Genomic DNA, 25,593 nt, shown 5'->3' with positions numbered 1-25,593 from the left:
CATGATACTTCTTTGTAGGCCTCAGTTTTCCTAACAGGTGAATTAAGTTCAGAGAAGGGCTGTGAGAATTAAACAGGATAAAACAATTATGAAGGCATTTTATAACTTTTAAAGGATCATAAAAAAACAATAGTTTATTGTAAGTCAAAACTACAAAGTAGTGGTAAAAATTCACGTGTGTGTGTGTGTGTGTGTGTTAGTATGTGTATTGGTTATCATACCCACAAGCAACAGTTAATTTCGATCTGGGAGTAGAAATCATGTGATTAATTGCATTCTGCAGGAAAGTGAGAAAATGCTTATGGAAGGACTTTGCAACCATGCAGGAGACATGTACAGGTCCATGATATGTTAAATGTAGAGCCCTCAGGTTAGCCACTTTTTTAGACTTCACTACTCAAGCTTTACCAGGGCTACTTTCAAGGAACTGCATTCCTTTCACAAATTGGTTTTTATATCATTTCAGTGGAAATGCTGAAGGGCAGTGAAAAAAGATAGGCAAAAGGAGGAAAAGGAAGAAAAACAATTAAGAGAAATGCACGTAATTTCACATACAACCATCCCTGAATAATTGCGAGTTGACCAAAATACAGGAGTGGTAATACATTCCTAGTCCAGAAATGTCAATTAAGTGTTCCCCAACAGGGTTCCTTTTCTGTAGCAATCCCTTGAAAACAAATCTATATTTGAAAGGGCGGGGGGTAGGATGGGAGAGAACCATCCCACAGATCTGTTAATTAAGGGAATGGGAGCAGGCTTTACCCAGTGGCTTTCTACCATTAAATTGAATTCTTTAAAAATGTGACATGAAATGCAGTTAATGATGGAATTCAGTGATTGAACTGTAACGATCTCTCCTTGTCCTTAAACTGTGCAGGCACATACGACTGTGGGAAAGGTTTCAGGTTATTGGAAAAATGTATACCTGAAGCAAAATGCTGCCAAGCACTCAAATTGGCATATAACCTTGAGGACAAATGGCAAGAAATAGAGTTTTAGAAATTACTGCATGTTCGATGAAGAGAACTTCAATCAGAAAACAAGTTTCCTACCCCTAAAGAGTGCTGAGAATTTAAATGCTGGAAACTCAGAAGCGTGTTTGTGTTTTGGAATTTTGCATTTTAAACTAAAATCACCTACAAAGGCAGGGAAAATGTATCTGGCTTTGTTAGATTTTTTTTTTTAAGTATCATATAAGCAAAAATGATCTTCTAAAGTGAAATTAAAAGATGGAGAGGGTGAAAACTGATAAACGAGGGCTGAGAATTGCTGAAAGTAAAGATTGAAAATAAGCCTAGAATTTTGGGCAAAGAAATAGATTACCAATCCCAAATTACCCAGATTTCTTTTCTTTTTTTAGGCTTATCAAATAAATTTCAACTTTCTGCTTTATTTGGAATTGTATAGATTCAGGTAATTTCTGAATGATTTTACCCTAAGAGGTAAATAACACACATCCAGTTACACACGTTTTTTGTGGGGTTTTTAAATCAAGCCTCCCTTATATTGAGAGCATAAAATTATGCTCAGTTATTTCTCCATGTGCCATTTTAAAATTACATCTGAAGAATACAACATTATTTTATATCCAAGCCCAAGTTTTATGAAGTATGTTTTACAATATGGCTATTTTGATGTCTATGTCAATAGTCATTTACGAAATAACCAATCAATGGGAATTTTAATTGAAAATATATGGCTCTCATATTCCTTTCTTTCTCTCATTTCTTTTTGTTTTGGTTTTTCTTTTTTCCTTTCTTGGATGTGATAGTGGTTTTTAGTGTCCAATTTTAGGATTTTGGTTTTAAGTATCATGGCCATTTACCCTTGTAAATATAAACTACAAAGGCTGAGTAAGGGATTTGGGGGCACTTAAACATTATTTCCTATATATTGGAAATAGGTAAATCCTGATTTTTGCTTTTTTTATGAGTTCATCTCTATTGGGAAACAAAGCTAGTTACTATAATATTTGACTTACAAAAGTGATAGCCAACAAAGTACATCCCAGATAATTTTGATTTTATTTTAATAAGGTCAGCAATAATCAGGGGAGTGGAACAAGTAGAAAATTGTTCCCAGAGGGATATTAAAAGTGGAGATAATCTAATCCTCCAAGGTATGATATGTTGACCTGGTAATTTCAGATATGATTTTATCATTCAGACTTGGATGTCTCCTGAGACTTGCTTCAGAACAATCTGAGATGATTTTCATTGTCAGCAGCTAACACTAATAAAATTGTTTTTCCTGCAGGCTAGCGTGTTAGGAAATTAAATTTATCTAATTATACGAATTGCACTGTCGCTTTTCACGTAATTAAAATACATCTTGTCAGGTTCTACCTCTTTCCAGAAACTATTAGTTGACTATCTCTGTATTGTATTTTCTCAGAGAACGGTGCAGAAAAATGCAAAATATGTTTGCCTGGCAAATAAAAACTGCCCTGTAGACAAGAGACGTCGAAACCGGTGTCAGTACTGTCGTTTTCAGAAGTGTCTCAGCGTCGGAATGGTTAAAGAAGGTATGAACATAATGCTTTTTACCCAACTTATATGGATTCTCAGATATCACTGAAAAAATGCTAATATTTACATTAGAATGGTGAATTTTCCTCGTTTTCCTTTCCTCCCAACATCTTGTTGTTACAGTGTATGTTTACATTTAAAAATAGCTGAGGACTACTTTCTAATTTCTCACAATCAATAGAGAGCTTGTGTACATACATCTTTGTTCTATTTAAGAAGGAGACTTTTAGGACTAATTCATCACCAAATAGAAGTATGGAGTGGCTTTTATGCTGCTTGTTTCAACTCTTATTACAATGTTGTGTGAATATTATTCCAAACTTATTGCTGCTTTTAAATGGTTGGTCTCATTAATGATTGCTCGACTGTACAGCGTTTTAATTCCTTTTGTGTGTGTGTGTGTGTGTGTGTGTGTGTGTGTGTGTGTGATTTATGGCTATGCATGAATATCTTTGAAGACATTCTTTCTCTTTTTCCTTTGCCATCAGTTGTCCGTACAGATAGTCTGAAGGGGAGGAGAGGTCGGCTGCCTTCAAAACCAAAGAGCCCGTTACAGCAGGAACCTTCTCAGCCCTCTCCACCTTCTCCTCCGAGCTGTATGATGAATGCCCTCGTCCGAGCTTTAACAGACTCAACGCCCAGAGAACTTGATTATTCCAGAGTAAGTTTTATAAAGTCCTGCTTTTGAACGAATGATCAGGGTCTCTACTCATGATGCTAGTTAATGAGTTGCTTGATTGACTTTGTGCCTGCCACTGTGCTAAACAGTTTTCATACCTTCCCTACATTTCTCACTTCATTTTGCAATTCCAGGGCATCCATTGAATCAAATAATTTTGCCTTACTGGGTCTCTGAATCCCTTAACAAATGGTCTTGACAGGGCTGCATCTGTCATACCCATTGTTGCAGGATTCCTGGTGGTTGTGCCAATGAAAATCTGCACAGGTGAATTACAATTTGCAGATTTCTCTCGTGGTTTAGACAAAGTGACTACTGGTTTTTTTCATATTGTGATCAAACCTTCTGGGTGAGCTTTAAGTTACCCTTAAGCAGTTTACCCAATTGCATTGGCATTGATTGATCATCTGCTTATTCGAGGGATTAGACCATTGATAGAGAGGAGTGGCTCTGGCCTTGACATTAGGAAGACTGGGATGGAACACCACCTCTGCTGCCTCTTAGCTGTGTCACCAGGCTTCTGCTTGGGCCGCGCCAGCACAGCCAAGGGTTCGGCGAGCCTGAGCAGGCGCTACGAAGGATGGAGAAATGATAGACAAAGAGAATAAGCTAGGTCTGGGTGGATCTTCTGTGCCTGGCTGAAGGCCACAATACAGATCCAGGCTGTAAACTGATGGTTTATTTTATAGTCAGGGGCAAACAAGGTAATTTACAATGTTCTTGTAAGTTTCACTTGTTTTGGCAGCACTTGCTGCCCCTCCCACAGCCCACTAGCTACCCAGGAAAGATCTAAGAAGCAGTCACAAGATCAAACTTAATTATGCTTAGAGGACTGTGCCCTCCAAGCTGGGATTTGTTTGCAACTTTGCCAGCAGATCAGTCCTAGGCTTAACCCTATAACCACTTCCTACACCTGCTCTTGGCTTTTTGATTCCTACAATAGACATGATTATAATATTTAACCTCAGATGGATATATTGATCACCAACCACACAGGAAATATGGTTGAGAAAACATTTGAAGACCATAAGTGATCACCAGTATTGTTATTATAGTCAACCAAAACATATCAGCATTCCTATTTCATATGGGATGTAGCAAAATATCATCAGTTTGAATTCTGAAAATTGCCAGAAATTTAGATAACAAAGAGAAGAACCACGAGAAATGATTTTCTAAACAAATGTATAAATACGACTCTCAGGCAGCTTTTAAAAAGGACTTGGAAAAGCAAACTTCTAGTAACACAGAGTCTCACCAAAGATGGAAAGGAAGAAAAAAATATCACAATTATTGGGCAATTTCTGCATGCTAGACATTGTGGTTTATTGTCTCATTTAACTACTTAAAGAACCATGAACTGTAGGGATAGTTACCCTCACTCTAAGATGAGAAAACTGAGAAACACAGATTGCCCACAAATCAAAGAGAGACCAGTCCAGGGATCCCCAGTTGGTTGGTCTGGCTTGGCAGGTCCTACCAGATTTCCCTGCCCAGGTCTAATCAGCATTTCTGGTTGAACAGCTGGGAAAGAGCGTGTGAGTGGGCCCATTGTGTGTTCTCCTTTTAGGTTGCAGTGTTATGATTGGCGCACACCTTCCCTCATCCCTACCCTTACTCTGGGCTGGGAAGCCTCTTCTCTGCACCTGATCACAAGACTTCATTGGAGAAGCGTGGCAGATCGTTAGCACCAAAGGTTGAAGACTCTTATTCTGATTACAAGTAGCATCTCTTGAAAGTCAAGTCTCAAATAACAGTCCAACATAATAATGCAGTGGTTAAGGGCTTGGGCTTTGGACCCATGCAGATCTCTAGATTAAAATCCCAACACCTTCATTTAGTAGCTGTATGGCCTTAAGCAACTGCTTAAACCTTTTAATGACTCCGATTCCTCATTGGTGTTATGGAATAGTGATTATAATATCTACTTCCTGGGGTTTGTGAAGATTAAATAAGATGATACTTGTCAAAGCTTTAGCACAGTGCCCTCCCTGCCATCTTCACATGTCAGGCGCCATGTAGCAATGCCATGGAGGAGAGTGTTATGATCTCTATTTCACAGATGAGGAAATTAAAACTGAGAAAGGCTAAAGGACTAGTTGCCCTAGGTCACAAAGCTAATATGCATCAGAAATAGAATTAAAAGCCAAGTGTATTGACCCCAAAGTCTGTGCTCCTAATATCAAGCTTTCCTGCACCTCTGGTTTTGGTGAGAGAGGGTGCTGAAAAAAAGCATTCTGGAATAAAGACCTCCTCCCTAGGGGAACTTTGGTCTCCTCATGCAATTTTTCTGAATTTATGAAGCTATTTCACACTACCCACACTGAGACTGTATAACACAGTCTGTCATTATTCCAGGATATTTGAAATCACTTTTGGTGGTCAATCCAGAGAATTTTGGTGGCTAAAAGTGTGAATTTTTTTTTTGGCCCCAAACTATCCAATTATTGATCTTTGTGGACTATTCAGTTATTCAGTGGCAAACCCTCCCCAGCACTTTGAGTTGTCCCAGCTGGGAACTGTCTCCACACGGAAAAATCAATCCAGCTTGTTTGCTTGTCTCTGCACCATTCAGTGTGTTAGACTAGAGTCATCATCTTCATCAACAAACATTTATCCAATTTAATTGTTAACTTTGTCCAAAATAGTGGATTGACCAGGCCAGCGTCTAGGCCATCCTGATACTACCTTTGGGGCCTGGTTCAATTTTGTAAAGCATATTTATTTTAATTGCATTGTTTTGGAGTCAGGTTGAACCTCATAGCTTGGATTCTTCTGCTTTTAGATAGCTTTACAGAATTATCAAAAATTGGACCCAAATCAATAAATTAAAAGACTTTTTAAAAAATACAGTGAGCTTTCATCAAAAACTTGGATGAAGACAGAGAAGGCATGCTGATCACATTTGCAGATGACAGAAAGCTGGGAGGGATTGCTAATATGATGGATGTCAGTATCAACATTCAGAGTGATTTCGACAGGTTGGAACACGATGGGCTGAAACCATCACGCAGAAAGTTAACAAAAATAAATGTGAAGCTGAGCATTTAGAATTTTAAAGCATGGGAGGGCCCTGGCCCGTCAGTAGTTAATGTTAAGAAGATCTTGGGAGTGTATATACTCGCTATGAACCAACAGAGGACAATGTAGTAGAAGAGAGAGATGCTAAATCACCTTGGGCTACCGCAGTATGGTACCAGGACCAAGTTGGGGGAAGGTACATGGGCTCTGTCCTGCCAGACCACCCTTCAGGGTTGAGGCTAATTCCAAGCTGGGGTTTAAGAGGGATGTGGACATGCTGTGTCTGGAAACGTGTAAGGGATGATTGGATGAAATGACAAAATATGTGCAATTTGTAGGAAGCGAGAAGGTTCGACAGGATTAGGTCACTCTTTTGCTCTGTGGCAAAGAGGACTGTTGCTCCCAAGGACAGAGCTAGAGGGAGAAGGAGGGAGCCCCTTTCAGCTCCCTCTGAAGACAAGGGCATGTGACCATCACACAAATAACTAAGGAGAGCACGTAACAGGGTTTCTCACCAGCAGAGAAGTTACTTTGGATTTTATTAAGTTCCTCCAGTTCTAAGATTTTATGATTCTGGGGGTTTACCTTATTATCCCTAAATGCAAGTGATTATATATACATACACATATAAACATAAGTGTTGTTAAGTAACTTGTTACTTAACAAGATTGAATTTGCTTTGTTCCCTAAAAAACAATTAACCTATAATGAATGAAGCAAAATTAATGTATTGAGGGCCTACTACCTAAGTCCCTTCCTGTGATACAATTTATGGGCTTGGTAATTTTCTTAAGAATGTCCCTCAGGCCTGGTTGGTAGGAGCATTATCCCATACACCAAAAGGTTGCAGATTCAAGTCCCAGGCAGGGCACATACTTAGGTTGTGGTGTAAGGGAGGCAACTGATGGATGTTTCTCTCTCTGTCTCTCCCTTCCTCTTTCTAAAACATAACCTCAAGTGAGGATTTAAAAGAAAAAATGTCATCAGTTGAAACTCATTTTTCATAATACCTTCTCTTTAAAGTTTTATACTTAAATTTTATACAACTGGAGGAGACCTTGAGGTCAGATCATCTAATCCAGCCCCCATATTTTTTTTTTAAATATGTTTTACTGATTTTGTACAGAGAGGAAGGGAGAGAGCTAGAGAGTTTTAGAAACATCGATGAGAGAGAGTCATCGATCAGCTGCCTCTTGCACACCCCCTACTGAGGATGTGCCCGCAACCAAGGTACATGCCCTTGACCGGAATCGAACCCGGGACCTTTCAGTCCCCAAGCCAACACTCTATCCATTGAGCCAAACCGGTTTCGGCCAGCCCCCATATTTTAAGAGGAGTAAATAAAGGCTTCCAGGCAGTTAAGTGACTTGTCTCAGGTCAGGGGCAGAGCATGGGGGATCCAAATCTCACCACTCAAGGTATTTGAATACACCTTTCTGTTTCACCATACTGCCACTTCCACTCAGTGGCAATTTAACTAGGTGTGTGTGTTGTTTTTAAAGAAGCTTTATTTACTTTTTAAAAATTACAATAATAGTACTGTATACCCATTCACTTTTTAAAAGGCAAACCATTTCGAAGTGAAAAACGAAAGTGCCTTTATTTGTGTCTGCCTAATTTCACTCTTTAGCAGTAGCCAATAACAGCAGTAGTGTGTATTCACAATTTATTACATTTTTAATAAGAATGTGCCTTGTCAGGTTTGAGTCAGAAGGTTGATTTGATGCAAACAATTTATAAAAGGTGCCAGCTCCGCTCAGTCAATCAGGCTAATCGAGAAACAAGGAGATGTTTGCCAGGCAGGTGTGTCCTAACCTCCTTGTACCAGCACTCGCGCCCTGAAGGTTGTCCGTGGGTGGTTTTCCTCATTTGTGGGAAAAGAAGGCGGAGGGGTGGTGTTCCAAGTCACAGAGGGAACAGACGTCTCAGAGCGCTCGCCTTGAGAAGCGTTCCTGGCTCTGGGACCTCCCCGTTTCCTTTGGGCCAAGCTTCTCTCCTTCAAAACCGAGCTCGGATCATTGTATATCAGTGCCGTCAAAACATGTCACATTTGATTTGTTTCTTCTTGAAATGTTGCTATTCTCTTACCCCACAGTTGCTTTTAATTTAGCAATACAAGTATATATATAGATACGGGCTTGGCTTCAGAGCCTGCATAATTACCAATGAGAAAATAAACTTAACGTCCTCATTAGCTGGTCATTTCAAGTATTTTTTCAGCAAGCCGCGATGTTTTCTGGTAATTGGTGTCACTTAGTGTAGCAACAGACGCCAAAACAAGAGATATTGCTCAGATAAAATACCAGGCACCGGCAAATGGCGTTTAAGTATGTTACCAAGATAGCTTGAGAAGCAACATGATTAACACATGTTAGACCTAACCAAGGAATCAGCCTGAAAACTCTGCGGAGAGAGGCTCCTCAGGAGATCCTCTCAAATTGCCACCAATTCATTAGATGCTCTCAGGCCAGTTCCTGCTCCACTGTGAGCCCGCCTCCTCATCTGAAGGGTGAGGAGATTGGACAAAGTGCTCTCCGTGACCACTTCCAGCCTTCTCAGTCCCTGATTGGCATCCTTGCTGTCATTCCACCGTTGGTACAGGTCAGCATTTCCCAAAGTGTGGTGCCCCGACAGCCTCTCTCCGAAAGAGCCAGGGGATTTGCTTAAAATGCAGATTCCTAGGTCACACCCAGGCCTACTGTATCAACATTGAGGGAGGGGCAAGGCAGGCAGGAATCTATATTTTAAAGTATTTTTTTAAATCTATTTTTTATTGATTTTTTTACAGAGAGGGATAGAGAGTTAGAAGCATCGATGAGAGAGAATCATCGATCAGCTGCCTCTTGTACACCCCCTACCGGGGATGTGCCCGCAACTAAGGTACATGCCCTTGACCGGAATCAAACCGGGATCTTTCAGTCCACAGACCGACGCTCCATCCACTGAGCCAAACCGATTTCGGCAGGAATCTATATTTTAACAAGCATCTCAGATGATTCATTGGCACGCTAAAATTTGAGAACCACCAATGTAGTTTAATAAGAACAATTTTATCTGAATCTTCCATTTTCCAGCTTTTCTTGGGCTGAGAAGGAATGAGCAATGGAGATATAAATGTTCAAGAAAGCAATCAATTCATTTAATAGATAGGTATTGAATGGCTTGTGGAGGTCAGGCATGTTAGAGCAATGGACCCGTTATTGAATAAGAAACACTCTCCTGGCCACCATTATTCAGTGGTAAGAGCATCGGCCTGCACACCAGAGGGTCACAGGTTCTATTCCCAGTCAAGGGCACATACCTGGGTTGCAGGTTTGATCCCCACCCCTAGTCCAGGAGGGGAAGAGGGGTGCTAAGCAACCAATCAATGTGTCTCTCTGACATCAATGTTTCTCTTCTCTCTCTCTCTCCCTCCCTCCCTCCCTCCCTCCCTCCCTCTTTCCTTCCACTCTGAAAAGCAATGGAAAAAATATCCACTCCTCAGGTGTGGATTAAAAAAACAAAACAAAAAAATGCTCCTACCTTCGTGAAGAAAAGAGAAAGTAACCAAATAACTATGCCATTGGGAGGGGGGCAGTTTGTTTGTTTATTTGTTTCTGGTTTTGTCTTTAAGGTGAGTTAATTAGATAAGAAAGGAATAAATGTGGGGGGAAATATATTCACTGCCAATTTTTAAGTGTAAGAATTTAAGAATATGTATATGTAGTTTGGCTTCTAGAGTGATCACATCTAAACTATATAAAGACCCAGGGAAAAGTAACACTGTAAGGGGAGATAAAATGTTCTTAGGGTATTTTACATGTTTAGCCTGGACTGATAAGTGAGATAGAGTAAACGCCAGATTCCACATTGCTATGACAGCATCATATTGCTAATTTTTTTAGGCCTGGTGTTCCCATTCAAATAATTCACTTTAGGCCTAGGCTCTGCCTCACGTCTGACCTGTGTAGCCACATTATTGCCATATAAAATGTGTAGACTCGTTTCAGATTAAATAGCTTTCACTGTTGTTTGTAGCTCTAGATTCTCATTCCAGGTACTTTGGTGAAATCACGATTAGACATCAGTAATTGTAATACTGTATCTTTGACTAGTTGTAAAGCCCTATTTAAAAAAAATTTTTTTTTATTAATTTCAAAAAAGGAGAGGGAGAGAGAGAGAGAGAAACATCAATGATGAGAGAGAATCATTGATTGGCTGCCTCCTACATGCCCCCCACTGCTGGAGATGGAGCCTGCAACCCAGGCATGTGCCCTTGGCAGGAATCAAACCCAGGACACTCTATCCACTGAGCCAAACTGGCTATGGCGAAAGCCTGATTTTTGATGGGTCAGTTATCCATACAGACGAGAATAAAAAGTTAGGATTCATTTCTAAAGTCTTTCTCTGTGTGGCCTATGTTTGATCAATAAACAAATATTTCTAGACTTCCTTTGGTGAGCCCCAAACCTGCTTGGCCCTGAGAGAGTAATGCAGGGGCGCACACAAGCAGAAATGGGGAGCTGGTTCTTCCAACTCCAGGTCCAGCAGTCCTTGGTGGGGTTTTTATAAAGTGCTAGGTCAGGCAGAGAAAAAAATTTTTTTTAAATCTTTTGTTATGTTTCTTCGTCTTCTATTCAGTAGAGGGGAAACTTGGTTTGTCTTTTCCCTCAGCATTGGATGCTGACCCTCCATTCACCCCCAAGTTACTGGTGGCCCAGGAGTCCACTTTGGCTCCAGAATACTGGAACGTGGACTAGAATCAACGCAGGGGAAGCCCAGAGGGCCTGGCTGCAGCCTGGCATACCAGGCCTGCTGGCTTTTCTCCTTGCTGGGCCTCATCAGGGAAAACGGCACACACAGGGCAGGCAGGGGCCGCATTTCCCTGTGTGCAGGATGCGTGAAATGTGAGCCCAGCAGGGGCAGAGGCCTGCGGGGGACCCTGGGCGAAAGCTAAGTGCTCTGGGGGATGGTGAGCAAATATTGGAAGCGCAGAGATTATTGAGTTGTGAGCCATGGTTTCAGGGAAGTCAGTGCAAGAGGGAGCTGTGAGGTCCCATGCCCAGGGAAAAGTTTTCATTCTTTGGTCTTTTTCTCTCCATTTTACTCACTGTTTTAAAACAAAACAATGCTGAATCGAAGTCAAATTCTAGGCAATGTATATAAGCCTAACCAATGGACACAGACACCAGGGAGGTGAGGGCATGAGTGTATGTGTGTGTGTGTGAGTGAGTGTGTGTGTGTGTGTGTGTGTGTGTGTGTGTTGGGGGAGAGGGGAACAATGGGAGGATAAGGACACATGTGTAATACTTTAATCAAGAAAAAAAAATTTTAAGTCCAGGCAATAACTTTATACCTGTGTGATTAGCCACATTTAGAATCACTGCATGCAAGAGCCAGCACATGGAACATTCACCAGGACTGCTGATAGTCTGGGCCATAAAACATATCTTAGCAATTAAAAAAGATAGAAAAGAAATCAATAACAGAAAAATGGCTGCATGCAAGAGGCAGAAGGAATCTTAGGGATCTGCTAGGGCAGTCACTTCCTACTTCAGAGGCAGAAACAGGCCCAGAGAAGTGAGGTGACTTGTCTAGGGCTGCACAGCAAGTCAGTGCCTGAGCCTGGAGGAGGTCCCCATGATCACTGCCTCTGCTCCATGTTATCACTCCTTCGGGGGTTTCACATGTAGTGCTGTCAGCTTTCTAACTGTGGTCCTGCCCCGCTTTTCATCCTGCCCTTAGAGAGCATGTGGAATTAGATTAATATCAGAGGAGAAAGAAAGCAAGCAAAATAAAATCCCCTTTCCCACTCTCCTGCAATTAATACAGAGAGTGTGAATTGAAAGGAGGTGATGGGGAGTATCTGGCACCAGGATCAGGCTGCTATCCTTGACTATCCATAGGAAGGAAGACTGGTTCTCTCTCCCGTGGTTCATTGAACCCATTACAGAAACATCGGGGCTTCATAGAGTCTGGACAGTAAGGGGTATGATCCAGGGCTCTGAACTGGACCTGATGTTATAGGACAGGGGTCGGCAAACTCATTAGTCAACAGAACCAAATATCAACAGTACAATGATTGAAATTTTTTAAACTTAAACTTCTTCTAACGCCACTTCTTCAAAATAGACTCGCTTGGACCATGGCATTTTTTGGAAGAGCCACACTCAAGGAGCCAAAAAGCAGCCACAGTTGGCAGACCATGGTTATAGGATCCTAGATAGTCAGGGCTGAAACGTAGAAACCTTCTCTCATTTTATAATTGTGGAGGCTGAGGGACAGTGAGCGTTTCAAGTATCATTCGGAGCATCACTGTCATCGTCTGTGAAACGTGTTCCACGTGTCAGGCCTTTCACATATGCTATCACCTGCAATCATCACAACAAAATATTGAGGAAGGCTCCGTTCCCGTTTTACAGAGGGGAAAAACTGAAGCTCATAAAAGTGGAGTCGTTTACCCCAGATATCTAAAGTCAGCAGCACAGCTACCCTGTTTCGCAAATGAGGGGCTTGGACAAGTCAAGGGTTAAAGTAGCTCGGCTCCTTGTCTGATGTTCCTTTTGTTACTTCATGATGCCTCTTGGGAAAGCAGAAAAAGGGGTGTGGGTGAGGGAGGTCCGAGGAGCCCAATTGAGACAAGTGCCTCATTTCCTCATGCCTAAGTAGCTCTACAATAAGGACCTGGCTGCTTATTGGCTGATTCTCCTCCAGCCAGGTTAGGGCATTGTGGCAAGCCTAGGCATTCCCCTGACTCTTCTTTCATCAAAGAGGATTCAACAACTATTGATTGAGAGTCATTCAGGTGCCAGTCACTGAGCTGCTGACGAAACATGGGACCAAAGGAATACATACCTGGAGACCTCCAATTAGAGCAAAATAAAATGCTATACTGTGAGCTACCAGCAAGAAACATCAGACATATTAACAGCTAAGCCTGGAAACCACAAAGCCCCGTGGAAGTCTTGGCGATACCGCTGTTGGAGACTCTCTGAGCTTCTCTGGGCCTCGGTTTCCTCATTTGTAAAAGAAGAATTAGAATCTATACCCCAGGAGGACTAACCTAGAGAAGGGAGGCAAAAGCACACGCAGCTCTTAGTGTGAAGGGAATGATGTGCTTATTCGCATGTGTGTTGCGCAGGTCTGTCTGTGCTGCTGATTGTCCCTTGATGATTACCTTGCTGTATCAAACTTTTTGCCTCAAGTAGGAAAGCTTGTCTTCCTGTGATTCCGACAAAACCCTGACTCTACAAGAATATCCAAAAGCTGGGCAGAGACTTTATTCCTACTTGTATCTTTCTTCTCCTGGGACTTTCTAGATCAATGCTGTTCAACAGAATGTTCTGCGGTGATGGAAACGTTCTGTATCACAGGTGGTTACTGAGCTTGAAATGGGGCTGGTGTAACTGAGGAACTGAATTTTCATTTTACGTTCATTAATTGAAGTAGCCACAGTCCCGAGTCTGATGGCACACAGCCGCCCGTGCCCTGCCCCTGAGACCCCCTCCCTTTTCCTCTTCCTGGTTTGTCTTGTCTCACAGAAATCTATCTACAGCAAGCGGAAATCATTCTCTTCTCCTATCCCTTAATTCTGTCTTCCCCAGACTTCAGTGTGCATGAGAATCACCTGGAGATCTTGATCAAATAGTGTATTAGGCCAACTTGCAGCGTTACTGATTCTGTAGGCCTGGGGCAGGACTCAAAGTGTTCTTTTCTGGTACATTCCCTGGTGTTGCTGATGCTGCTGGTCCAGGGACCACACTTTGAGAGCCACGGATTAATGAAGCATCTTGTTTGGAGGCAGCTGTACTTTAGTGGAGTCAGTAGGTGAGGGAGATTCACTCAGACACAGACCCCCTGAGATACTGGTTCTCAACACTGGCTGCCCTTGGGAATCACCTGATGACCAGTCCTCAACCCAGACCAGTGGAATTAGAATCTCTGTAGCGATGACCCAGACATGAGTGTTTATTAAAGCTCCCCAGAGGATTGCAGTCAGGACTGAAAACCACCGCAATGATGGGACCTCAGCAAATTTCCTTATTAAATGGTAACAGCCTTCACTCTATATCATGGGACCACTGTGAGAATCAGATGAGACCATGAATGCAACGGTGGGATCTAAAAGTAAGGATTAGACAGCCTTGGGAGAGCCCATTTGCAAAGGATGCTGTCATCCCCGTTGAACTGAGATAACACTGCTGCCTGTGGTTTGCATTCTAGTACTGTTCCTCCGACCAGGCTGCTGCAGGCACAGATGCTGAGCATGTACAACAGTTCTACAACCTCCTGACAGCCTCCATTGACGTCTCCAGAAGCTGGGCAGAAAAGATCCCTGGATTCACTGATCTCCCCAAAGAAGATCAGGCATTACTTATAGAATCAGCCTTTTTGGAGCTGTTCGTTCTCAGACTTTCCATCAGGTAATTACTATTATTTTATCTACCTCAGTCCACTCCTTCCTTTGAAGAACTTGGAAACCTGCTGTGTTTGCAAATAGGTCATCGGGGAGAAGGTTGCTCAAGAAGGAAATATCAAATATGATCAGGCATTTAAAAACTGAGTAGTGGGTAGTGCATTGGACTGCAAGCCAGGACTCCTGGGTTCTACCCTCATGGATTGCTGTACGACCCTGACCAGGTCACTGGCCTCATCGGAAGTTCAGTTCCCTTTCTTTGTATTGTAAAATGAGGAGGCGGGGTGTGGTGATCTCCGAAGCTCCTGGTAATGCCAGCTCTCTGGGATTCTATAGAGTCTCGTGGTGCATAAAGTATTTCCTGGGAGCACGAATTTGTTGAGAACATTGCATTTACCTCACAGGGTTTCTATTTACAAGTCCCCGTTCCAGTACACCAGATGGGGCTCCAAAGAGTTCCCACTGCCTCTCAACCCCCAGTGTTTACTCCAAGAGAATAGCTCCCAGATCAAAAGCTTCGGTTCAGCCTTTCATGCTCAGGGACACCAAACACAAAGCAGAAGTTCTTTTCCAAAAAGCCGGGACCTAGAATCTTAGCATGAGGAACACTTTAAATTCCTTGCTTCCCTGCTGTTATATCATTTTAGGAGATGGTACCAACATTTCACCAAATATTATAAGGAAAGTCCTTTTCCCCTCATTCTCTTCCTTACCCTCCCCTCCAATTTCATATTGTGTTAGCAGAAATTCTTGTTTAAAGTGCAGATTCCCAGGCGTCATTCCCAGCTATATTTTTTTGTTTTAGAAGCCCACAAATCTGCATTTTAACTCATGCTCCAGTGTTTGATGCCAGTGTTCTGAGGTCCAGGTTTTATTTTTTATTTTTATTTTTTTTAAATATATTTTATTGATTTTTTACAGAGAGGAGGAGAGAGGGATAGAGAGCTAGAAACATCGATGAGAGAGAAACATCGACCAGCTGCCTCTTGCACACCTCCTACCGGGGATGTGCCCGCAACCAATGTACATGCCCTTGACCGGAATCGAACCTGGGAACTTTCAGTCCACAGACCGACGCTCTACCACTGAGCCAAACCGGTTTCGGCTGAGGTCCAGGTTTTAAACTCAGATTGAGAGGTCATTGTGTACCTCTGTGGAAGCATCTGTGGGAGAGGCAGTACGCAGGAGCCACGCCAACGATGTGACTATCATCTGTTAGGCAGGCAGCATAGGATTGAGCGAATGACTAGCTCCATGTGAGCAAGCACTCTACCTGCTCTAGTCACGCCATTTCCTCCAGTGCCTGGCTCTCGGCATGGCACCTATGTGGTGCTCAGTGAATGAATGACTAGTGAATGAATGAATGAAACTCTTCATCCAAGAGGCACAGTTAGAGATATGAACTTGTTAGTGCAGTAGGCTGAAAGGATAAGTATGTGGAAAGCAATTTGGAAATTAAAGGAAGGCTAAGATTAAAGTTAGGACCACATAGAATTGAGAATTAATTACACCTAATACTCCTCTGGTATACCAGGCATTGTGCATGATTTCAGATCCTATATTTTATCACTTCCCACAATAATCTTAGAAGGTAGCCATTAGAACTCCTGTGTATTCATAAGGAAAAGGAAAGCCAGAGACAGAAAAGGAGTGCCCAGAGCCCCACGGCTGAGTGGTGAATCTAGTTGGCCATCACCACTAGAAGATGCAGGGCGCCTTTCATGAGAGAAGTATGGGACACTGATGGGCTGATATACACTATCAGGGCAGGTTTAGAAATAGCCCTCTGAACCCCATTGTGGGAAGCAAGGTGAGCCCACAACAGAGTCTGGCAGCTTCCCCAGGGATGGGTGCTCGCTCACTCAGGAAGTTAGCATAGACAAGTGGTGGTGGGTGTTCATCCAGGGTGTTTGAGCCGGTTTAACGGCACCACCCCGGGTTCTGAACACCACACCCGTGGCTGTCTGCAAGCCCATGTGTTGCAATGTTATCCCGTTGGATAGACTGAGCGGACCTATTTTAATGTATTTCTATCCCCAACCCCCCATGGCTTTCTCATGTAGGTCAAACACTGCTGAAGATAAGTTTGTATTCTGCAATGGACTTGTCCTGCACCGACTTCAGTGCCTTCGTGGATTTGGGGAGTGGCTCGATTCCATTAAAGACTTTTCCTTAAGTTTGCAGAGCCTGAACCTTGATATCCAAGCCTTAGCATGCCTGTCAGCGCTGAGCATGATCACAGGTAAGCACCGCCCTGCTGACACCCGAAGGGACCACATCCCCCCTCTCTCCCCTTTCCTGTGTTAAGGTGGAGTCTGGCTCCGGCTGGCATACACACCAGCAAATTGGGAAAATTGCAGACTGCCACTGTTCTGAAATCTGCGACATTTTCCTTAGTTTAAACAGGAGATGTATATCTGCAATGTGTTGTCATGAACCTCCAGGAGAGAGGATTCCTATTGAGTTATCATTGCCAACAAGCCCAATATATGAACATCTAAATTTCCACAGGCACTCTGCTGAGTGTTGCACTGCTGCTCCAGGGTTATTTTCACGCGGGTTTCATAGGAAGATTAGCTTAACTAGCCTGCTCCTGTGGGACTGAGGGGCGAGTCTTCCCCTCTCTCCAGTCCTTGGCTATCGACCTAAAGTAAAACCAAAGTACTACACATATAAAACACACCTCTGTTTATTGATTTACAACTTTGATTGGCAGGGGAGTGAGAGAATGGATACTTGTACACAGCAAAAATGGCTCAACTCAATAATATTTAAAAGAAGAAACAAACATAAAACTTACTTGATTTCTATATTATGCCTTTCTGACCTTAGATGTGTCTCTCTTTCTATCTTTGGGGACATAAATGATCCCAAGATGGAATGAGAAAGTGGTGGTGGAGGGAGTGGGGAATGAGAGAGAGAACTAGAAAGGCATATCGGATAAGAGAGGAGATTCCATCTCTCTGGGGCTGGTCCCAAGGCCTGAGCTCCCTTTATGTCTTGATATTTTCAGGACTTCCAGTGTGATCTCATCCTTCTTGGCCAGACTGGGGCCTGGTGAGGCAGTGACAACAGGTGGACGCTCCCTAAGAGGCTAGCCACACCTCGGGCTCATCTCCCATTCTTTCCATCAGACTGAAGCCCAGCCTAGGCTGTTGGACTAAGAATAGAGGTTCAGATTCAATACCTTCTTGATGGTAGAAAACATGCTTTTCAGGCAGGTGATGAATCTCACAGGGGACCAAATGCGTCCTTTGGCAAGATGGGCCCTTCTTTCTGGTCATCAGAGATGCGCAGTGTTTCCATGCACCTTCTTGGGGCCTCACTGTTAGCCAACATGAGGTATGTCTGAGTACCTTAAGATGCTAGGCTGGTTCATCCCTGAACGATGTACATGTAGGCAAAGATAATTAAATGGCATGTACTACAGTAGGAATCAGACACTAGCTTATTCCCTCGGAATTCCAAGTGGGACTTCACCTCCTCCAGGTGGTCTTTCTTCTTTTGATGGGACCTGACAGAGACGTCTAAGGGAGACAGCACATCAAGAATAAAGACAGTCTTAAAGGATATGGACTCCATTAAAAGAACTTCCAAATGGCACACAGGAGCACCCTAAGAAAAATAATAAGCACATTCAAGGACAAGCATATCAGGCCAGCAGGACTGTAATGAAATGGCTTCAAAGGCTGTCTTTCCACTAAAGCTCTCCAGCTCAATTTCAAAACCATTCAGTTCTTCCTAGGACATTTAAACATTCAAAACTGGAGAGAATGGAGTTTAGTTAATTAAAAAAAAGAAAAGAAAAAAATAACACCCAGAAATACAATCTATAGTCAGCCTTGGCTTTCTGTAAATAAACCCAGTACATTGCCACATCTCTATGGAAATCAGCAAATCTCTGTAGTTAATCAACAAGTGTTCGCTGATGTAGGCACTCTGGCATGTCAGTAGGTTTTCAGAGATGATGCATGTGATTCAGGGCATTGGGTGCCAAGGTGGGGATGAGGGATTGGGTACAAAGTCCTGAGAGACCAAAGGTGGGGGGTGGTCTCTCAAAAGAGGTCACACGAGGTCTTCTCAAAAGAGGATACGATGTCACCAAACTAAAATGAAAGGAGCGTGATTTCTAGGCACAAACAAAAAATTACCTAAGCCATTGAAACTGTGGCTGTTACAAGTTTCAGGAAGGAAACCTCTAAAGAGAGTAGAGTGATGGGAAATGAGACTGACACGACAGGTAAGGGTGGGGTTGGACATGAAGAACCTTTGTCACGTAGGTGAGAAGGTTCCAGGTTATCTTGAGAGCAGTGGGGAGCCACAGAAAAGCTTTGAGCAGAGGAGCATCATGTGAAAGCTTGCCCTTTAGAAAGATCTGCCCTGGCAGTGGGTTTTGAGCACAAATTATAGCAGAAAAGAGACTCGGGGGTGTGGGGGGGGGGGGGGGGGGGGGAGAAAGGCCAGTCCAGGTGTGAGAGCTTAGTAGTTTAAGAGGAGGGTCCAAAGTCAAGTAAATATTAGTAGGCAACTGTGAGGCCAGGAAGCCCCAACATGGAGAACATTGGCCGGTTCAGTGCTGAGAATACAGAGTAGGGATTAGGAAAAGGTGGTGCCAGTCCTGTCTCTGCCTGCACGTTGCTGTGTGTCTTGTGGTCATGGCTGCTCAGCCTGCTGCCCATTGTATGGAGGCATGCTCCAGAAGGAGGCAGTCTGGAATGGCAGACATAGCATGGACTTTGGGATCCAGCGCCTCCCCCAGGTTTTAATCTGGGACCCCCTATTTAATAAGCAGGTGCCATGGAGTAATGCGTTCAGTTTCCACACCTGTAGCATGGGGAAAGCAACATGTATTCTATGAGGCAGCAGTAAGGATGACATAAAATTAGCTTTGTGTTCGAAACCGGTTTGGCTCAGCAGTAGAGCATCGGTCTGCGGACTGAAAGGTCCCAGGTTTGATTCCGGTCAAGGGCATATACCTTGGTTGTGGGCACATCCCTGGTAGGGAGTGTGCAAGAGGCAGATGCTTCTCTCTCATCAACTTTTCTAGCTCTCTAGCTCTCTCCCTTCCTCTCTGTTTATATATATATATATATTTATTTATTTATTTATTTTTTTTTTTTCTTAATTAGGTTTGTGAGGCAGCCAAGCTGAATTCAGAATAAGCAGTCATTCCATGCTGGAAGGATGGTGTCAAGGACTCCCTCAAATAGGCATATGCCTGTCCCTTCCCTTTGGGGTCCAAAATCAGTCCCAGTGCATGAGGAAACAGGCAGTGTGTTCGGTGAATTTCTCCTTGGGTGTTTGAGAGAGGCTCAGTAAAGGACAGTAATTCTAAAGTAATTAAGCTGCACTTATCAGAGGCCAAGTCTTTTATGGTGGAGTTCCAGGTCCTGCCTGCAGCCCTGCCAGCCAGTGCAGAGCGGGTTGTTTTAGGTGCTGAGGTTATAACATAAGTCCCCCTTCTCTCCTTTCTGGACCTGACAGCATTCTTTTTGTGATTTGCTGGATGGGAAGGAGTTCGAAATGTGTGGAAGCATCAGGAAGTGGCAGAATAGACAGCGCCTGGGAAGCAGCAGTGCGCCTTGTTGTGGATATTAATTTCATTTGAACACGGGCTCCCATGAAATCTTGACTTCTGAATGAACTCCGTTGGGTCAAAAAGGGTGATTGTGGGATATCACTCGGGTTCTTGGCATCAGAGAACAAGACAGCCCCGAATTGTCTGTTCCTAAACCACAGTGAACGCATGAAAGGAAACGGGATCTTTCAAGTCAAACCCGTCTGGCTTCCGGGAAAATTAAGAATCTGGACAGTATTGCTAGTTTGTACAAACATGGCTTTTTTTTTCTTTTTCTCTTTCTTTTCCTTCTTCTTCCCCCACCTCTCTCTATGTGACTGGTGGAGAGGTGGGGCAGGAAATGGTTTCTTTCTGATCTCTCTTCCTCCGTACAGTAAAAGGGGGTTCCCCGCAGTTATGGCTGTGAAATGTTTTTAGGTCTCACTTCATCCACCCTAGCCATTCCTCTCTGCCAGTGCCATATCCCTGTCCGAGGAGTAATGAAAGGGCTTAGCTCCTGACAGGATACCAATGAGGTGATCATCTAGTTGCAGTTCATTGTGATTAGTAAATAAGAAGCCCCTCCCCCCAATAGAAAGTTTGTGTGACATTGTCAGTTCATAAGCATCCATTCATTAAACAAATATGGAGTACTGTCTATATTTCAGGCACATTGTCAGTCTCCAGGGATGCAACAATGAGCCATGCCCGAATTCTGCTGTCAGAAAGTATATAGGTTACTAGGAAGTCATATCTGATTATGATGCAATGGACTCATGTATGGTGGTTAGTGCTCCAGTCCTTAAAAGGGACGGAGTCAGTGCAGGGGAAGTCCAGATTACTGCTAACATGTTGGGGGGTGTAGAAAGATGGAGGTGCTGATCATGAATGACTTCGCAAGGAGGTGGTTTCTAGACATGGCAAGGTATATAGAGGAAGGACACAGCAAACCAAGGGAGCAGCAGACCAAGGTCATGGCAGTAGAACACGTCAGCCCATTTTGGGGGAAAGCAGGTACCATGGAATTGCTTTGAGCATTTGTTAAACCACATATAAAATTTCATAGCAAGAAGAGAAAAAGAGGACAGGCTGTTGTACCCAGTGACTGTAGGTCCTGGAGTGAGCGTGAGAGTGAATCCGCTGTGGGGCCTGGTCTCTGTGCTTCTGGCGTCTCCTAGGCTTGGTGCTGGAGATGTGACAAGGAGCAAACACAATCCGTGCCCCCATGGAGCTTACATTTAAAGGAGGAGGCACATAAATATCTGATTCTATATCCTTCAGAGAAAAACAATAGAAAAACATAATCTAGACTGAGAATAAAAGGAAAAAACTTGCTTGAAAAACAATTTGATCTGTGATTTAAGAATGAGGAGAGTTTAACTAGGTTAAGTTAAAATCTCTTTCCTCTCTCTCTCCTCTTCTTCCTGCCTCCCTTTCTCTCTCTTCGCAGAGATGCCTATGGCATGGATAGCTAAATACACAGTAAACCAGCAGTGTCCTTAGGTACCACACAGGTTAGAAGCGTGATCTGTGGTGTGTTTTGTTCACTGCTCTAACCCCAGTGGCTATAAGTAGGTCCTCAATAAATATTTGTGGAAAGAGGTAATTAATCAATTAGTTAATGAGGTACCCAGAGTGTAGGAGGGAGTTACAGGGAGGCTGAAGGAGGAGGGACATTCTAACATAATGTTCAAGGCAGCCTGGTATTTCTGGATTTGGAGTGAAAGAAATGAACCACTTGTAAATTTTGACCATGGGCAAGTAACTTAACTCCCTGAGCCTTACCTTATCTATTAAACAAAGATGAGGTGTGTCCTGCCTAATCCGAAGGGTAGGGTGAGGGTGTGATAAAATAATGTAGGTAAAAGTGTAGTACAAAATGCTTTCAAATATAGCCAAAACTGGTTTGGCTCAGTGGATAGAGCGTCGTTCTGTGGACTGAGAGGTCCCGGGTTCGATTCCGGTCAAGGGCATGTGCCTTTGCAGGCACATCCCCAGTGGGGGGGTGTGCAGGAGGCAGCTGGTCGATGTTTCTCTCTCATTGATGTTTCTAACTCTCTATCCCTCTCCCTTCCTCTCTGTAAAAAAAAATCAATAAAATATATTTTAAATATATATACATATACAGGGGTAGGCAAAAGTAGATTTACAGTTGTGAGTATGCAAAAGGGAATTCTTGTATTATTATGTATTAATTATTTCATTATTTTCCATAGGAACAACTGTAAACCTACTTTTGCTCACCCCTGTATTTTTGTTATCAGGTGAAACAGTGAACTCCTAGTCCAGCCGGTGCCTGGCATTCTCTGTAGTGTCTTGTAGTGGAGATTCTTATCTTAGGTGGGAGTTGGAACTAAATGACTCAAATCGTTTTGGTTCTGACACCTAAATTCGCTACTTAACCATTTCTAGAAGTTGTGTTTTAAAGTTTTGACTTACATAAAGCTGAGTTAGAATACTGAAGTATTGTATAAAAATGATGTAGATGAAAATGCAAGAAGCACCGAGAAACTTGTTTTGTTTAATGGTGGACAAAGATCTAAAACTAAAATCTGTGAGTAATTCCTATTACACACAGGGGTAATTCAAATGTCTGATTTCCTCCCGAGTTAGCGAACTCTCTGAATATCAGCTCTGCAGCCATGTTTACCGAGCTGCGAGAAGAAAGGGGGTCCCTTAAGCTGAACTGTCAGTGATTGGGGTTTTGAGGAATTTCAAATTACTAGGAAGCGCCTAGACACTTAGTGACTCCCTAGTGATTTGAAAAACCTTGCTGGCTGCTGGCAGTAGTTTGCATGGAGACTGAATTTTATCTCAGCCCTTTTGAAAAAAGTAAAGAAGCCACAAATCCAGTAGCTGTTCAGAACAACAAAGGAGGTGCCTCTGGCTTCTAACAGGAGTGTCTCTGAATTCCTCAAGGAATTCCAGGCCTAGGGTTGATCCAGCTGGCAGGAGGTATCGATCTCCACTTGAATTCACTGAATAAATAATGGTTGCCATAGTTATTGAGCAGTCACCACTGGTTGGAGAGCAGGGAAAACTCAGAGGCACCTTTTGTGAGTTTGGCCATGAGAAAGTCTGGTTACAAGGCTCCATAATCGACTCTCTCTCGAAATCCAGCCAACAACATTGCTCAGTTTCTTTATCCTGATCATGAATATGGCATCTTGTGTATAATTCAAGACATGAGGCACGGAAAGGAAGGGAAAGCCTAAATCAATGGACTGCTATTTTATTCTGGGAGAAGCATCTCTCCTCTGAGCTCATGAACCTAATGTGAGATGGCTCAGTATCAATAGAATGTACTATCAGCAAGATGATTGTGTGATCAGGTTGAGGCTAGAAGTCCTCACAAAGGACTGAATCCCCATTTGTCCTATTTTAACATGGTTTGTTATACAAACAGCATTAGCCTGGATTTTTTTTTTTTTAATAAGGAAAGTGTTATTTGACAGTCTCATAAATATTTTCACTTTTCCGTTTTCTTTCATCCTTCTCTAGACGACGAAATAATCTTTACATAGATGTAATCACCACTTAGAGACCATTTCATGTTCTTTTCTCTATTTAATGTGATGTTATGTATTTTCCCATGTTGCTTCATAGCGTTAGTATTTGTCCTTTCTGATGTCGATAGAGTCTTCCATTGCGTGGACATACTATTTTTTACTTACCGGTTCCTCTGTTCTTCCTCCCTTTATCTTTTCCCAGTTTTTTTTTAAATAGATAATGCTCATACAAAATATCTTCATGCATACAGTTTTATTCTCCTGTTGAATTTTTTTTTCCAGATAAATTTCAGTGAGTGGGATTACTTACTTGGTCAGAGGCAATGAACATTTCATAGCTCTTGAAATATACTGCCAAATTTGCACTATTTTTGGGGTTTTTTTTTGTTTTGTTTTGTTTTTTTGCTTTGCTTTGCAGGGCAAATAAAACTTTTAGGCAGAACACTATTTCAGGCTGGGTTACTCTTGAAGTTCACTTTTTTTTAAAAATATATTTTATTGATTTTTTTGCAGAGAGGAAGGGAGAGGGATAGAGAGTTAGAAACATTGATCAGCTGCCTCCTGCACATTCCTTACTGGGGATGTGCCCACAACCAAAGTACATGCCCTTGACCAGAATCGAGCCTGGGACCCTTAAGTCCGCAGGCCAACTCTCTATCCACTGAGCCAAACAGGTTAGGGCTGAAGTTCATTCTTGAGTGCATGTATTGAGAAAAGGTAAACCATGGGAACAGATTTGCCTCTAGGTTGATTAGCTAGTTTCCTGGAGAAAGTAAAATTATACACTGCAAAGCTTGGTATTTAGGGGACTGTGTTGGTTTTTTGTTTTGTTTTGTTTGTTTTTGGCTATGCTACTTGCCACACGTTGGGCATTGTCTTAGGTTTACAATCCATTGGGATGCTGCTGGCAATGTTCACGGTTGGACCTGAATATAATTTTAACACCTCAAAGCTGTAAGGGACCTTAGAGGTCATTAAGTCCAACCGCCTCCTTTTAAGATGGGCCCTAGAAAGGGAGCAACTCAAACTCATCTAGCCAAGCTAGGGAAGAAGGCAGATCTCCTGGCTCTGGGCCTCCTTTAATTTAGGGCAAGAGAAGAAGAAGAAGAAGAAGAAGAAAAAAATGTCTGGAGAGTTGCTTCATTTTTCTGATGACTTATGCTTTAAGGAAATAACTTTTGTAACAAAAATATTCCCAACTAAAAACATCAATGTTGGGAAAATTAGAAACTCAAACGTGATGTCCAATTGGTTGGATATTTTTCATCTCTCACAAGTTATTATTTTACATGTCCAGGTACTGAGAGATGAAAACTTTGAGAGAACTGGGGCCAAGGTGTTCACTAGGAAAGAGGCTTTGATACCTGCATGCGGAGGGAGCACGGTGATTGGTGCTGGATGGCAGGCTCGTTGTCATTACAGGGAGAAGTTGCATTGCTCTGGGGCAAGAGGCAGCATCTGCCTCAGAAGACTAGAAAAATCACTTAACATTATACACAAACTAGGAGGTCATAATATTTAACTTGAGGCTCTTTTATATATTGTTTTATTTATTTATTTATTTTAAAAGATGCCGGTGTTTGTGTCTAGCACATGGTAAAAATGCCTGCAACTGTCTCTTTCTGGGCCTCCTCCCTTCTCTGTGACTTTGCCATCTCCTCAGCAGGAGGACATGCATGTCTAGTACAGACTGCCAGGTACAGGTGCCTGAGTGTTTCATGGAGGAAAACAAGGAAAAAATAAACTGGATTTTAAAAAATGTTGGTTACCATGAAAACACAGGAGTGCACTTCGTTTGGGGTCTTGCGGGGCAGCCCTTGCATTAGCCAATAGGACGTAGGGCCTCCCCCACCAAGAGGGTTTGTTGAGATGGGAACATCCATTCATGTGCCTGGATGTGATTC

General features: G+C 42.7%; 1 protein-coding gene across 7 annotated transcripts in view; it reads left to right on the top strand.

The window, feature by feature from the left end:
• NR4A3 (nuclear receptor subfamily 4 group A member 3) overlaps positions 1–25,593 on the top strand; it is a 38,319-nt gene that overhangs the window by 8,809 nt on the left and 3,917 nt on the right. For 5 of the 7 annotated variants that reach the window (XM_036433198.2, XM_036433202.2, XM_036433199.2 and 2 more), the window contains 4 exons: positions 2,395–2,524; positions 3,017–3,189; positions 14,431–14,630; positions 16,687–16,865. In XM_036433198.2, the coding sequence (XP_036289091.1) occupies positions 2,395–2,524; positions 3,017–3,189; positions 14,431–14,630; positions 16,687–16,865 (682 nt within the window). Of the gene's footprint in view, positions 1–2,394; positions 2,525–3,016; positions 3,190–14,430; positions 14,631–16,686; positions 16,866–25,593 lie in introns of those variants that run through there. The other 2 variants (XM_045579961.1, XM_045579960.1) reach the window with 2 other exon arrangements.

Source organism: Pipistrellus kuhlii, unplaced genomic scaffold (assembly GCF_014108245.1).
Source record: "Pipistrellus kuhlii isolate mPipKuh1 unplaced genomic scaffold, mPipKuh1.p scaffold_m20_p_12, whole genome shotgun sequence".
NCBI lineage: Eukaryota > Metazoa > Chordata > Mammalia > Chiroptera > Vespertilionidae > Pipistrellus > Pipistrellus kuhlii.
Note: the sequence above shows the minus strand (reverse complement) of the source record. Positions and strands in the feature narration are given on the sequence as shown.